The sequence below is a fragment of the Hibiscus syriacus genome, unplaced genomic scaffold (assembly GCF_006381635.1).
Source record: "Hibiscus syriacus cultivar Baekdansim isolate YM2019G1 unplaced genomic scaffold, ASM638163v2 tig00112285_pilon, whole genome shotgun sequence".
NCBI classification, from domain to species: Eukaryota; Viridiplantae; Streptophyta; class Magnoliopsida; order Malvales; family Malvaceae; genus Hibiscus; species Hibiscus syriacus.
This window is the reverse complement of record NW_024063293.1, coordinates 604,128-618,901: the sequence shown is the minus strand read 5'-3', so window position 1 is coordinate 618,901 and position 14,774 is coordinate 604,128. Positions and strand designations below refer to the sequence as shown.

The following is a 14,774-nucleotide window of genomic DNA, read 5'->3' as shown; positions in this document are numbered from 1 at the left end:
ATAATGCATAGTTAAACTAGTCTATAATCGGAATTTATTTACATTCTATTCGTCATTAATGTGACCAGTTTCTTAGTTGTATGGTGGTTTATATAAGTCTAGAGATCAATAAAGTGGCTCATGTTTTAGCTAAGCAAGCTTTCTTGCATCATGTTTTAGCTAAGCAAGTTTTCTTACATCATGTTATATTTTTCTTTGATATTGATTATCGTAATTTTATTAAGGTTGATGTAACAAACAATATCATTTTACGTGATTAATGTATTTTTGGGTACTCTACAGAGAAGGAGAATGGCCAGTTACAGCAAAGTTTATAGAATGAGGGAGAGAAAACATTGGCATGGGGAGATTCATAAGGAAATTAATGTTACAGAGGTTGTTCCAGTTCAAAAGAAAGTTTGTGATCAGGTCTGCACGCCAATACAAAAGATTTCTACAGCAGCAGAGCTTAATTCTCCAGGCAGAGAGAAGAAAAATTTAGTAGAGAAAGCTGGGATTAGTAGTCTCGATGGAGAGCCAGAGGGTTGTGTTACGGACAGTCATTTGATTAATTCCAAATCAGGATTTTACAAAAGAAGGGCAAGAAGATCATTGGTAAGAGAAGCTCTAGAACATGTTAATATTTTTACAGCCTCTTCTATAGAATTCTCAGAGCTTTTAGATGAAGCAGTAGCCACATGGCAAGTGAGTCAGATTTTGGGGGTCTCTTTTACTCAGGGGAAGGAAGCTTTTCTGGACAAAATAATTAAATTAGAACAGGGCTTGAATTTGGCCAGTTGAGTTGCCATAGTGGGGAAGTCAGGTTTTCAAGAAATTTTAATGAGACAAATTAGCAATAATTTCATGGAATGTTAGGGGCTTGGGGAAAAGAGAAAAACAGAAAGCAGTCCAGAGATTGGTCTCTAGCTCATATCCTTCTTTTCTTTGGTTACAAGAAACTAAAGTAGAGAAGGTTCAAAGGTCTTTTCTGAGAAGGAATGGACTGAATACTTTTCAGAGTGTTATTGAATCTCCAGCTATTGGTTCTTCAGGGGGCTTATTATGTTGTTGGGATGACAATGTGTTTGAGATGGAAAATCACTACATTAACAGAAGATTCATTACTGTTGTAGGGAAATTCAGGTTGCATCAATTCAGAAGTGTCCTCATTAATGTTTATGGGCCTTCAGTGGAGGAAGAAAAAGAGAGTTTTTTGAAGAACTCAGTGTGTTCATTTCTGGACAGAATCTGCCGGTTTGTGTTGGAGGAGATTTTAATGTTTACTTGTGTGAAGATGAGAAGGTGGGTAAAGCACAGAATAGGTTCTCTATGAGGATTTTCTCTCAGTTTATTCAGTCTTTAGGTTTAATTAATCTGCCTTTGAATGGGGGAAGGTTCACTTGGTGTAATAACCAAGATGATCCAACTTTTGTTAGATTGGACAGATTCTTGGTGGATGGTCAATTTTTAGCTACTTTTCCTGAGATTTCTCAGTCTCTTATTCCTAAATCCATTTCAGATCACAATGCTATTTTATTGAAAGATGAAGGTATTGATTGAGGGAAAAGACCGTTTAGACTCTTTAATTATCTGATGGAGGAAGACGGCTTTGAGGATATGGTCAGACATTCTATCACAGACTGTAAGAAGACTGGGAGAAAAGGTGGGATCTTAAGTATTTTGAAGAACTCTAAAGCTGCCATCAAGAAATGGTCAGGGAAGAAGAATCAATTTCTGGGAGTAGCAATATCAGATTTGGAAAAGAAAATTCAGAAGCTTGAGGAGGACGCCCAGCAGCTGAATAACAGCTCTGTTCAGGGGATTGCTAAAGAGCTTAGTGTTTGTAGAGCAGAGTTATGGAGACTTCACAAAATTGAGGAGCAGATTTGGCTTCAAAATTCTAGGAAGAAGTGGCTTAATGATGGGGACCGAAACACAAGATTCTTTCATACTTGTGCTTCAGTTAGGAGGAAACGAAATGCTCTGAATGCTTTAATTGTTGATGGGAATACTACTCACGATCCAACTGTTATCAAGACCAAGGTCAAAGATCATTTTTTCAAAATTTATAATGATCGGTCTACTTTAGAAGTTGAAGATATTGGTTTGGTTTTTCCCATAATTTCTTTCGAACAGAATATGCTTTTAGAGAAGGAATTTTCCGAGGAGGAGGTTTGGGAAACTCTAAAGTCTTGTGATAACAATAAAGCTCCGAGGCCCGACGGATTGAACTTGGGTTTTTTTAAAAGGTTTTGGTCTGTTCTTAAGGGGAATATTATGCAGTTTTTTCACAGATTTTTTGTGGGGAAAGAATGGGAACATGGTATTAACCATACTTTTATTACCCTTATTCTTAAGGAATCTAACATTGGAAGTCTTGATGATTATAGACCTATAATCCTAGTAGGAGGAGTGTATAAGATATTATCCAAGTGTCTTTCAAGGAGGCTTAGAAGTTGTATAGGAGATCTTATAAGCCCGACTCAATTTGCTTTTATTCCCGGTCGACAAATTTTGGACTGCTCACTCATTGCTAACGAGGGTATTGATTATTGGAGGAAGAAAGGGCTAAAGGGTTGTGTGTTTAAAGTTGATTTCAAAAAGGCATACGATACGGTTGACTGGCCTATTTTGTTCAAGGTGATGGAAAAAATGGGTTTCGGTTTCACATGGATAAGTTGGATTAGGAGATGTATTTCTACAGCTTCAATCTCAGTGTTAGTTAATGGGGTTCTATCCGAGGAGTTTCCAATGGCCAAGGGCCTTAGACAGGGATGTTCACTCTCGCCTTTACTTTTTAACCTAGTGGGGGAATTATTGAATCTTTTAATCCGAAGAGCTGTTTCGTAGGGTTTATTTGCTGGTTTGACAGTTGGCAAGGAGGAGGGTTAATCTTTCACACTTGCAGTTTACGGATGACTTAATTATTTTCTGTGGAGCTTCGAAGACTCAAATTATGAATGTGAAGAGGGTGCTTAGAGTATTTGAGGTTATGTCAGGGCTGCAACTAAACCTTAAGAAAAGCAGACTCTTCGGAATTAATATATCCCAACAGGAGGTTAAAACTTGGGCAGATTCTATTGGTTGTTTGGTGGGAAACTTCCCATCTAATTATCTAGGCCTCCCACTAGGTGCTACTAGGAATTCCTCTGTTATCTGGGAACCAGTGGTACAGAATTTTCACTCTAAATTAGCAGGTTGGAAGGCTGCTACTCTTTCTTTAGCAGGGAGACTGGTTTTGATCAAATCCGTTCTGTCCTCACTACCTACGTATTTTTTGTCTATGTTCAAGATTCCAGCTTCTATCCTCAAGACTCTCAATTCTATTATGTCTAATTTTTTATGGGGAGGGGGCAATGGTATTAAGAAGATACACTGGGTTAAATGGGATGATGTCTACAAATCAAAGAATGAGGGAGGCTTGGGAGTTCAGAATCTGATTTCTATGAACAGAGCATTGCTAGGGAAATGGTCTTGGAGGTTTTCAAATGAGAGAAATTTTGTTTGGAGGAATTTTATTTGTAGCAAATACAACATTGACTCTTCTAGATTATTGTTTGACAGCAAGATTCCTTCTCAATCCTCCTGGTTGTGGAGATCAGTGGTTAATAACCATTTCAAACAAGACTCATTTGGTTGTAAGTTCCGTAGTTTGTACAAGTTTTATGTCGGAAATGGTAAGCATGTTCGATTTTGGCAAGATAGCTGGGCTGCTGATTTTCCGTTTCAGATTCTATTTCCTAGACTGTTTTCACTGTCAACTAATAAATTCGGTAAACTTTGTGAGTTTGGGGAATTTCTTTCTTCGGGCTGGATTTGGGATGTTAAAGTTCGAAGAAATTTAAACGATTGGGAGCTTGAACAATGGTGCAATTTGGTGAGCATCATTTCTTCTTTCTCTCTATCTATTGATTCTAGCGATGGATTGATCTGGAAAGGCAGTGGGGATGGGGTTTATAAAGTCGGTTCTTGTGTTAAGAGTTGTGCTTCAATTTCAGAAGAGTCTCATTTCTGGAACAAGATTGTTTGGAGATGATTGGTTCCCCCTAGAGTTGAAACATTAGTTTGGCAAATTGTGCTTCAAAAAATTGCAGTTAAATCCGAATTGGTTAAAAGAGGAGTTCAAGGTATTGAGGATGGCTTATGCCCTCTTTGTAAAATGGTTGAAGAATCTTCTTCGCATCTATTCTTCTCCTGTTCGGTTGCGTGGTCTTTGTGGAATAAATTTCTAAATTTTTGGAGATTTAGTTCTGTGTTTTCTGCAGAAGCAAAAAAATTTCTTCTTGCTTGGGATGAGTTGAAATCTAATTCGGTAATTTGGACTTTCATTCCTGGGGCTGTTATTTGGACAATCTGGAAATTCAGGAATTACATAGTTTTTGAAGGGGGAAGCTCGATTAGACTGAATTATTCTTCTTAACAAGAGTTAGGCTGGCCTCTTGGTATTTAGCAAAGAATAAGGATGTTTCTATTCCTAAGGACTCCTTAATTTCTGATCCTTCTATAGGGGATTCTTACTCGTCCTACAATTTCTTGAAATCTTCCATAACCCCTTGGTTACCTCCCCCTACGGGTTTCATCAAGTTGAATGTGGATGCAGCAATTAGTTGTGATTGGGAAAAATCAGGTCTGGGTGGTCTTATGAGGGATTATTCTGGTGCAATCCTTGGTTCTTTTCAGGAACCGGATGGTTCTGGACCTCCAACATTGAAGGAACTTAAAGCTATCCAAAGGGGTATCTCTTTCTTTACCTCTGTCCTAGGGAGGGTTAAAGATAGGTTGATCATAGAGAGTGATAGCAGAGTTACAGTAGACTGGATCAATAAGGTTGTCTCATGTCCAGCTGTTTATGGTTTCATTGTTAGAGATATTGTTGAGTGTCTTAAAACTGTCGGGGGGTTGTTAGATGGATTGCAAGGACAGCTAATATGGATGCCGATGCTCTAGCAAAGGCTGGTATAGGTTGATTATTATGTTGTTGACTTCTATAGTTCGGTTTTAAGGCTCAAGAATTGTTGTAAGGGTTCTACTTGGATTTTTCTTTCCAAGGTTGTAATTCTTATTTTCTTTAATGAAATTATAAGGTACTCTTTTCCTCCTTCCGATGATTAAGAAGCTTATTTACAAGCTCCATTAATCAAGAAGGAGGTTTTTAAAGAGACCTTCAAATCTTATCAAAAATAAATAAATCCCAGAAATTGTTTAAGGTGCATCGATGCACATGCGGTGCATCAATGCATTAATTTAAAAAGAAAACATCGAATAGGATTTAGGCATCGATGCATAAGGAGTGCATTGATGCATCCCCATTAAATACAAACATCGAATAGGATTTATGCATCGATGCATGGTGTAGTGCATCGATGCATACCTTCATTAAAAGATAAAAATGACTCTTCTTTTAGCCCAAGAAATGATAGTTTAGAATATATTAATTAGTATACTGATTAGTATCAATGAATTATTATGTAGATACAGAGCCTAAACAAGTTCCAGAACTTATCAAGTAAGATCGATCAAGGAAAGATAACAGATCGATATTGACTAGTGAGGCCAGGTGAGTGCGTACTATTAGAATATACGTATTGTATATGGAAATTTGACTTGCGACAAGTTTGTTTCCAATATGTTGAATATATGATTGTATGATTATGTTTGATATTACATGAATATGCTTAGTTGTATTACATGTTAGGTGGTATGAATTTATATGATATGTGTTATATGGTAATGATTTATGTATTATAGGAATTAGATGAGTTATATGAACCTGAGATATAAATTATAGGAGCATGAACTATGTAAAATAGCAATGATTTATATGATAACAAGAGAAAGGATATAAATTACATGAGTTAGATATATATATATTTATACATATATATAGGAATTTGTATAACCAACTTATGAGATTAGATGAAAAGTGAGATGAGTTAAATAACATTGATTTATAGGACAATATAAGAATAATATATAAATGAGGAGACATTGACAGAAGTGATTATATGAACATGTAAAATAAGTTATATGGAGAGGATATATGAGCTGAAATGAACATATAATACATGAGTCATATGGTAAAGATTTATGAAACTGTAGGAAAATGTTATGGGAACTATGTGATGATAAGTTATGAGAAAATATTTATATAGGTAACAAGCTATGTGAAATTGAATTAAGTAATATATGAAGCTAGAATATAATTAATGTGAAATAAGTGATTAGGTAAAATTGTGAGAAGTTATAGGGCATTGTTATTCGAAGTATATGAAAGTATGTATATGGATACCTGTATAAGTTTATATGTTATACTATGTGCTATGTGATATACTTGATGTATGAGAATCATATGAGAATAAGAGATGACAATGAGTTACATGCCATATGAACACAAGAGAAGTGTTATAAGTTACGTGACAGATGATTATGAAATCATATGAAAAGTGAAATGTACATGTAAATATGTGAAGTGATATGAATATAATGCCCATGTTATATGATACGAGAGCTATAGGAATAGTTGGCATGCCAAGAGTCGAGGGTTTTACCTATGTCTTTCGAGACATATGGACAGTATACCTATGTTCTAAGGAACATATGGACAGTTTACCTAGGTTCTTTGGGACCTATGGACAGTTGTCAAGGTTCTTTATGACCTCTGGATAGTTACCGGGGTCTTTGTGACCTCTGGATATGTCCTTCGGGACATTTATATGAGCTGTGGTGACAGCATAGTGGTGCACAACCTCAATAGACTCACATATCTACAGTTCTCACAGGTGTACATGGGCTAATAAGAGATATCATTAAATGTAATGTATGTGATGTATATAGGTGTTTTATGATATGAATTATATAATATGATATATGTGTGTTAATGATTATTGTATATGCTATAAGATATATGATATGAGCTTAATTGATCATATAAACAAGAGAATAGAAATATGAAAGGTGATAATATGATAACGATAGGAAAGAAAATAATTATATGTATACGTGGGTGTGATGCTTGTTTGTGATATGTTAGTAGAAATTGTTCAAGCAGGATTACGAGTTAGAGTTTTATTATATGTTTTATGCCTCACTGACTCAACGACTTAGCGTGTGATTGTTTCACACGTAGGTTACAGAAGTGAGAAGAGTAAAGAGCAACGTGGAGCAAGACAGGTCAGTTCTTCTTACCAAAAGTCAGATCAGAAGAAAGATAAATAATATGTATTTGAATACATAAAGTTCTAGTTGGCATGTATTCAAGATAATATATTGTATAAGCTCTGAATAGTTCGATAAAGGTTTTGAATAAGTTATATGTAATAATAAATTTTAAATTACTCACTATTTTATACAAGTAAAGGTTTTTGAAAAGTCCATGTGGCACTTCGAACTCGGATCCGGGTCGGATACGGGTTGGGGGTGTTACATGCCTAGTTTAATTGCTGAAGTTAAGAAGGCTTCCCCTAGCAGAGGAATTCTAAGAGAGGATTTTGATCCGGTAAAGGGCTTTTCTTTTATTTTATATTAATTTAGCGTTTTTTTTTAATTATTCTACTGATAATGGATTGAAATTATCCCAGTATTAGCATTATTGGCTTCTTTCTGGTAATTACTAGTTAGTTTATCATGTATAAATGGTTGTGGTGTTAGAAAGTTGAACTGTGTTTATTTGAGGATGAATATATTTATTAAATTTTATAAATGCATTTTATGGGGGAATTTATCAATCTTCTAACCTTGCTTGTTTTATTCTTATCGAAACTGTTGATGCTAAAAATTTGATTAGATTTTTCATAAAATCAAGATGCTTCCATGAACAAGGTTAGAGGCTTGACCTCCATTTTTTATTTGTGAAAATCCATAAAAGAGGTTGGAGTATAGATCAAGGCCTCATTATGTATACTTCTGAAATCTGACAAATAAAATAAATTATAAAATAAACATGTGCCAACTTCCTGCTTCAACTCTCATTTATAAAGAAGAAGAATCGAAGTATATGTACTCTAGAAGATTAAGTTTTTATTCTTGAAATTATAGTAGGAAGGAAATTACAAATTTTAAAGCAAGTTTCTATCCAGATAGAGTGAACTAAAAGAACAATGTATTTTTCTTTTATCATTCTGTCTTTTTCATTAGTGAATGATCTTCATCTACAAATATAAATGTTTCTCATTATAGGTTGAGATAGCACAGGCATATGAGAAGGGTGGAGCCGCTTGCCTCAGTGTTTTGACTGATGAAAAGTATTTTAAGGTACACAATAGTTGGGTTTTTTTTGAAGATTTTGTTCAATTCCCCAGTATCTCTCTCTCTCTATTTTTTTTTGAAAAACGTTCTGGTACGTATATCAATATGACTTGCTTTTTACCTCCCAAAGTTATCAAAGGCTCAAGGCGCAAAGTGTCCTGGAGCCTTGAGGCGCGAGGCGCATGAAAGGCGTGGGATTCACGAAGGCGAGGCGCATGATATCCAAAAAATTGTAACACATGTATATATTAATGCAATCAAACTCAAATATCATAGATACCCAATATTAGGCTTCAATAGAGTTTATTCTCAAATTCAAAATACCAACCTAACGTCATAAAAGTTATCAACAAGCATAATCAAGTACTAAGTTTAACAAAAACATTCAACATGCAAAAACAAAACATCAAATAAAGTCACTGATAATCATCATCAAACATCAAACTAATCCTCATCATCATCGTCAAGTGGTATGTCATCATCTTCCTCCTCATCCGTCTCACAATCCCCAATGTCTTCTTCTTCAGTGTCACTCTCTAGCATAACAACTTCATCATCTTCATCTACAAGGTGTGGTCTAGCTTTTTCCTTTCCTTTCGAGCTTAAACTAGCAACGTTCTTTCTTCTAGTATTATGGTCACGCTCATAAGCTCCGGAAGCTATACCAACATCCTTCCATGTCAAATCGTCATCATCAAACACATAATCTTCATTTTCTTCTTCATCCTCATCCATTCTACCAAGCAACCATTCGTTACTTTCATCAATGTCATCCAAAGAGATTGGATCAATGACATCACGATGATTATAACGCCGCTTTAACGCTCGATTATATTTCACATAGACTAAATTATTGAGCTGAGTTTGCGCAAGTCGGTTTCTTCTTTTGTTATGAAGCTGCCAAATTATAACAGAATAATCAAGAGTCAAAAACATTACTTATGATGTTTCTTAAATGATATCCGAGTTACTTACGAGGCTAAAAATACTCCAATTTCGCTCACAACCACTTGCACTACACGTAAGGATGAGGACTTTGATGGCAAACTTTTTTAACTCCGGTGCATCATTGCCAAAAGAAGCCCACCATTCGGCTGTAAATATATATTTTAGAACAAGTTTTAGAACAAGCAAAAATTAAATTTGATTTATATTATTTTATATACGTATAAAGAAAGTAACCTGGTGACTTTACTTCTCTTTGACGTATGCATATTGCCATCCCAAATATACATTCGGCGTTCCTATAAAGTGACAATTGGTCCTCTATTTTACCTTGATCAACAACACTCAGCACTAATCTCTCAATGCATTTAAGCAACCCGATCATCACCTCCTTATCCTCTTGAATTTGGGGATTTGAGTAGAATAACTGAGGATTCAAATAACACCCGGCCGCGTGTAATGGTTGATGGAGTTGACATTCCCACCTTTTGTCAATAATTGCAAACACATCTTTGTACTTGTCCTCCACATTATTAAAGGAGTTTGCAATTGCTTCTTTTTCCCTATCCATGGCCTCATATACATAGCCCATGGCCGGCCTTTTTTCACCATCAACTAACCTAAGCACTTTTACGAGAGGACCCGTCATCTTAAGGATATACACAATTGTACTCCAAAAGGTAGGCATCAAAACAATGGATGCGACTCTTTTATCGCCATGCTCTTTTGAGTATTTACTCTTCCTCCATTCATCAGAAGTAAACATCTTTCTAAGGTTTTCCTTTTGAACTTGTATTGAATGAAGAGTGATGTAAGCGGTGGCAAATCTGGTTATCGCGGTTCTTACCAACTCTCTTTTCCCGGTAAACTTCCTCATCATGTTTACAACACCTGTACGGCTATATATAAACCCGTTTAAGGCCATTGCTCTCTTCAACGTGACATGAACTTTCGAAATCTTTCCTATGTCTTCAAGCATCAAATCAAGATAATGAGCAGCACATGGAGTCCAGTATAAATGTGGACGTTTCACCATCAATAAACGTCTTATAAAGACATAAAAATTAAAATAGTATAAAACTTCAAGTCTTATATAATTATATAAATATATAAAAATATAATAATTTAATGTGGACGTTTCATCACCTGCTGCTACATATGCAGAAGCATTGTCGGTTACCACCTGAACAACATTCTTCTCACCAACCTCCTCAACCACATCATCAAGCATAATAAACAATTGTTCGGTATTCTTCACAATGTCCGAAGCATCAATTGATTTGATAAAAACCGACCCTTTTGGAGAATTGACTAAAAAGTTAATGTCTTTGTATGCAACCGAGTCTCTCCATCCATCTGACATGATTGAGCAACCATATTTAGCCCAATGCTCGTGATGTACTTGTTTCACCATCTCATCGGTTGCCTTAACCGCTTTAGTTAAAAAAGGAACTAGGATTTCGTGGTACGTAGGAGGTTTGAAACCCGTCCCACAATGCGCCACCGCTTCCATTGCTACTTTAAAACTATCATAATTTGCTGCATTAAACGCCAATCCAGCATCAAAGAACCAGGTTGACAACTCCATACATGCTTTCTCCCGTAGTTGTTTTTTACATGCTTCATTGATGCTTGGTTGCTTCATTTTCCCATCTTTTCTGTTTTTCACAACTTGTTCGGGTGGTGGGGTGAAAAACATATCAATTGGTCCTTTAATGCCCTTTTGCTTCTTTGATGCTTTACTAGTACTATTACCACTTTTGCGAACACATGTACCAACTTCATCATCCTCGTCATCCCCAAAGTTGTCTACATCATCAAAATCATATAAAACTTCCGCTTCTTTTTTATTTTGACACTTTTTCTCCATGTATTCTCTAATCTCCTCGCGGACATTTTAGACATCTTGTACTATTCCGGTATCCACCCACTATATGTTGTTTAGCCCTATAAATACCTCCGGAAGTGATTTTGTCACAAAACATACATTTTACTTTACCTTTGCTCATGTCAATGCAATACTTCCAAGCTATATCTTGCTTTGAAGAAGTTGATGACTGATTTTCAGAAGTCATAATGTCAAATCAGATTTTTCAAAAGCAAAATATTGATGATTAACAGCTGCAATATTGTCCCAGAAGCCAGAAAAACGAAAACAGAAAATTAAATAAGAGAAACTGTGATTATCAAGAACAGACACATACGCAAACGAATAACTGCATACTTAAAAAAGGAAAAAAAAACAAGAACAGACATACGAAATTACGAATAACTGTATACTTAGAAAAGAAAAGAAAAAAAACAAGAACAAACACATACGCACGAATTGTGGTGATTATCAAGAGAATTTGATTCAGAAAAACAAAATTCTTTCAACACAGATGGTTAACAGTATAAATCGAAAGATCAATCGAAGAACATAATCACTTATGGGAAGAATTGAATGTGTGAATCGATTAATCGAATTGTTGCTACTTTCTTGTTCAACGTCGCAGTCTTCAGTCGAAGAAAAGGAGGAAGCGAACGATCGATAGATTAGTATGTATGGATTAGGAGGCTGATTGACAGTAGATTGAGGGTTTTAAATAAGAAAGGAGAAGAAAAAATAAGAAAAGGAGACTCTTACGTGTAGTTAGAGCCTTAAAGACAAATCAAATTCAAATAATAATAAAATATTTTCTTTAAAAAAATTAAAATGAAGATAAGATAGGATAAATTTATTTTGAAATTTAATATTAAAATTTGTGTTATGTGAAATATTATTATTTAAATTAGTATAATGTAAATTTCAGAATAATTAAATTAGATTTCAAAATAAATAAATATAATTATTTTAGTAAAATTCGAATAATTTAAGTATACATACTCACAAAACTTTTAAATCATAGATTTATATCCTTCACTTAGTTATTAATCAGTAAGTTAATTAAACATTCTTTTTAATCTATGCTAATACATAGAAGTACCCTTTCTTTCCGAGTTTCATCAGTTAATCGCAATGCATTCCTATTATAGGTTTGCTTAATTTTTAGACTGTCACAAATTTTGATGAGCAAAAAAGAAAATATCAAATACTGATAGATAAATAAACTTAGGTGAAGAAAGGACCAAAAACGATTACAAAGCTTATTTGTCTAAAAAATCATAACGAAAATGGTCGTTCATTTTTGCAGACCAAGTATGCATAGAAGAGAAGGCCCTGCAGTAATAATTACAATGTTTTAAGCCCACATCGCGCCTCAATTGCGCCTCGACTGAGCCTCGCGGCCTCAGAGCCTCGCTGCGCCTAGGCTACGTGCCTCGCTTCAGTGTTGAAAAAGCCCCGTCCTGCGAGCCTCTGCGCTTTTACGCCTCAGGCGCGCCTCAGGCACGCTTTTTACAACTATGTTACCTCCTATTCATTGAAGGGGAGCTTTGAAAATCTGGAGGCTATAAGAAATGCTGGAGTAAAGGTCTGTGTTATGAGTTATATTTTTGCTCAATCTATAATCTGGATTTATACTTATATGTACACTTGGTAAACCTGTATAAATGTTTCCCTTATAATGAATACAGTGTCCTCTACTGTGCAAAGAATTTGTGATAGATGCTTGGCAGATCTATTATGCTCGAATCAAAGGAGCAGATGCAATACTTTTAATTGCTGCTGTTTTGCCTGATCTTGACATCAGATATATGGTTAAAATCTGCAAGATGCTTGGTTTGGCTGCACTTGTCGAGGTTAGGCAGAGCTTCTTTATCATTATCAATTTTCTATTGCTTTTGAATTGTTGAGGTGTCTTTTGGGTTATGAAACGAGTTTCACTTGGGACTTGAATTTCCATAATTTATAGAGTACTTTGAAATCTCTTCCCCACTCATTTCAATTAGAAAGCATATTTGAGTCTTTGATGAGTTATATAACTGAACCCATGGCTTCATAATGAGCTTTTAGTTTTACTAAATTTCATATATAGATATTTCTTTCCAATATTCATATGCTTTATTGTTTCTTCGGTGTTCTTTTAGGTGCATGGTGAGAGGGAAATGGATCGTGTTCTTTGTATAGAAGGGATTGAACTTATTGGTATCAATAATCGTAACCTTGGTAAGGTTTTGCAATTTTCTTCAATTGATAATTGATTTGACTCGTTAGACTTCTGATCCCTGTAATTTAAAGTTTCTTCTTTATTGTAACTTATAGACCCGTCTAAGAATGTGCACAAAGTGTGTTAACTGATTCATTCCGCCTTGCAAGAACCTTGTTGTGTATTATTGGTCCCCATCATAGGTGTCCTCAGTCAATATTATCGGTCCCTCACGAAATCTTTGTATCTCTTGAGTCTTGAGAAAACAAAATCTCGTCTGCACAGCTAAATTTGGGTGATATAAACTTGATGGCTTTAAATAAGTATTGGGAATTATTTGTTTTTCATGTATATTAATATCTGAAATGTCTGTAGTCTACCTATGACTATAACGTTCACAATTGAAGTGTCATATTGTTTCCTTATACCATATTACAGACCAGAGTGAGTCTGCCACAAACTTGTTAGCCTTTGTCTATACCATATAGACCGTGATCCATATTTAAGAGGCTTCAATGATTTCCCATTTTTTTGTCTTCAGTAACATTTGAGGTAGATATCAGTAACACAAAGAAGCTTCTTGAAGGCGAGCGTGGCCAATTGATCCGTCAGAAAGATATAATTGTAAGTGATCCTTTTTCATTTTTTAATTGAAAGCAGAACGACCTTCACCATATTCATTTCAATAAACATTAAAAGATAAAAAGTTATTTCCTGTCCATGCAATTACAATGTGTTGTTTAAATAATCTATTGTTAAATTTACCACATCAGGTTGTAGGAGAATCTGGACTATTTACACCGGATCATGTTGCTTATGTGCAAGAAGCCGGTGTTAAAGCGGTAAGTTACACTAAGCAATTTGCATCCTGTGCATGATATTAAGCATGTTTTTTATCTTGAATATCTTGGAGCAATAAGAAAGTATTTTTACTATATGTTGCATGTGAACATTGTTAGAGTTGGAACAATTGAAACATCTTTTGGCATGGGGTTGAACACTGAGTTAGTTTAAGGAAGGTTTAGAAGGTGAAGAGGATAATCATCAACCTCGTAGAAGTAATAATCCCAGTTTTAGATACATGTAGGGATGGACCTAAGAAGAGAGGGTGGAGGAACTCGCCCTCTATAAATTTCAAATTCTTATATATTTTAGATATTTGTTTTGTATTTTCAATTGATAGTGGACTTTCACCCTTATAATTTTATAAGTTCGTCCATTCTAAAATAAAATCATGTGAGGTTGGTATCAACAGCTAATAGAGAAGAATGTTACATTTGCAGGTTTTGGTTGGGGAGTCGATAGTAAAGCAAAGCGACCCTGGAAAAGGAATAGCTGCACTTTTTGGTAAAGACATTTCTGTATGATTTTTAATTAAAAGTTGGATCGTTTGATTTCTGGAATGGGGATAGTCTGTTTGATTTACAGATAAATTTAAATTGAGATGGGAACACTTTGATTTACAGATTTCAATATATGGTGAATGCTTTTATTATTGAATTCAAATTGTTACACAGTATGTTGTATGAGTGGATAGTT

At 35.1% G+C, this 14,774-nt stretch overlaps 1 protein-coding gene across 1 annotated transcript; it reads left to right on the top strand.

Annotated features, from left to right (window-relative positions):
* Window positions 1-7,402: 7,402 nt before the first annotated feature.
* On the top strand, window positions 7,403-14,662 carry LOC120177273 (indole-3-glycerol phosphate synthase, chloroplastic-like). The gene is made up of 8 exons (XM_039183483.1): window positions 7,403-7,474; window positions 8,155-8,229; window positions 12,576-12,620; window positions 12,724-12,888; window positions 13,177-13,255; window positions 13,777-13,859; window positions 14,009-14,077; window positions 14,519-14,662. Exons 1-8 carry the CDS (start codon window positions 7,403-7,405, stop codon window positions 14,600-14,602), a joined length of 672 nt encoding a protein of 223 aa, XP_039039414.1. The 3' UTR covers window positions 14,603-14,662.
* The last annotated feature ends 112 nt before the right edge of the window (window positions 14,663-14,774 follow it).

Excerpts from the sequence above, each read along its gene's own strand:
- LOC120177273 (XM_039183483.1), top strand. The coding sequence starts at position 7,403 with ATGCCTAGTTTAATTGCTGAAGTTAAGAAGGCTTCCCCTAGCAGAGGA. Across the intron at positions 7,475-8,154 it reads TAAGAGAGGATTTTGATCCG|GTTGAGATAGCACAGGCATA; the intron begins GTAAAGGGCTTT and ends TTCTCATTATAG. Across the intron at positions 13,256-13,776 it reads TATCAATAATCGTAACCTTG|TAACATTTGAGGTAGATATC; the intron begins GTAAGGTTTTGC and ends TTTTGTCTTCAG.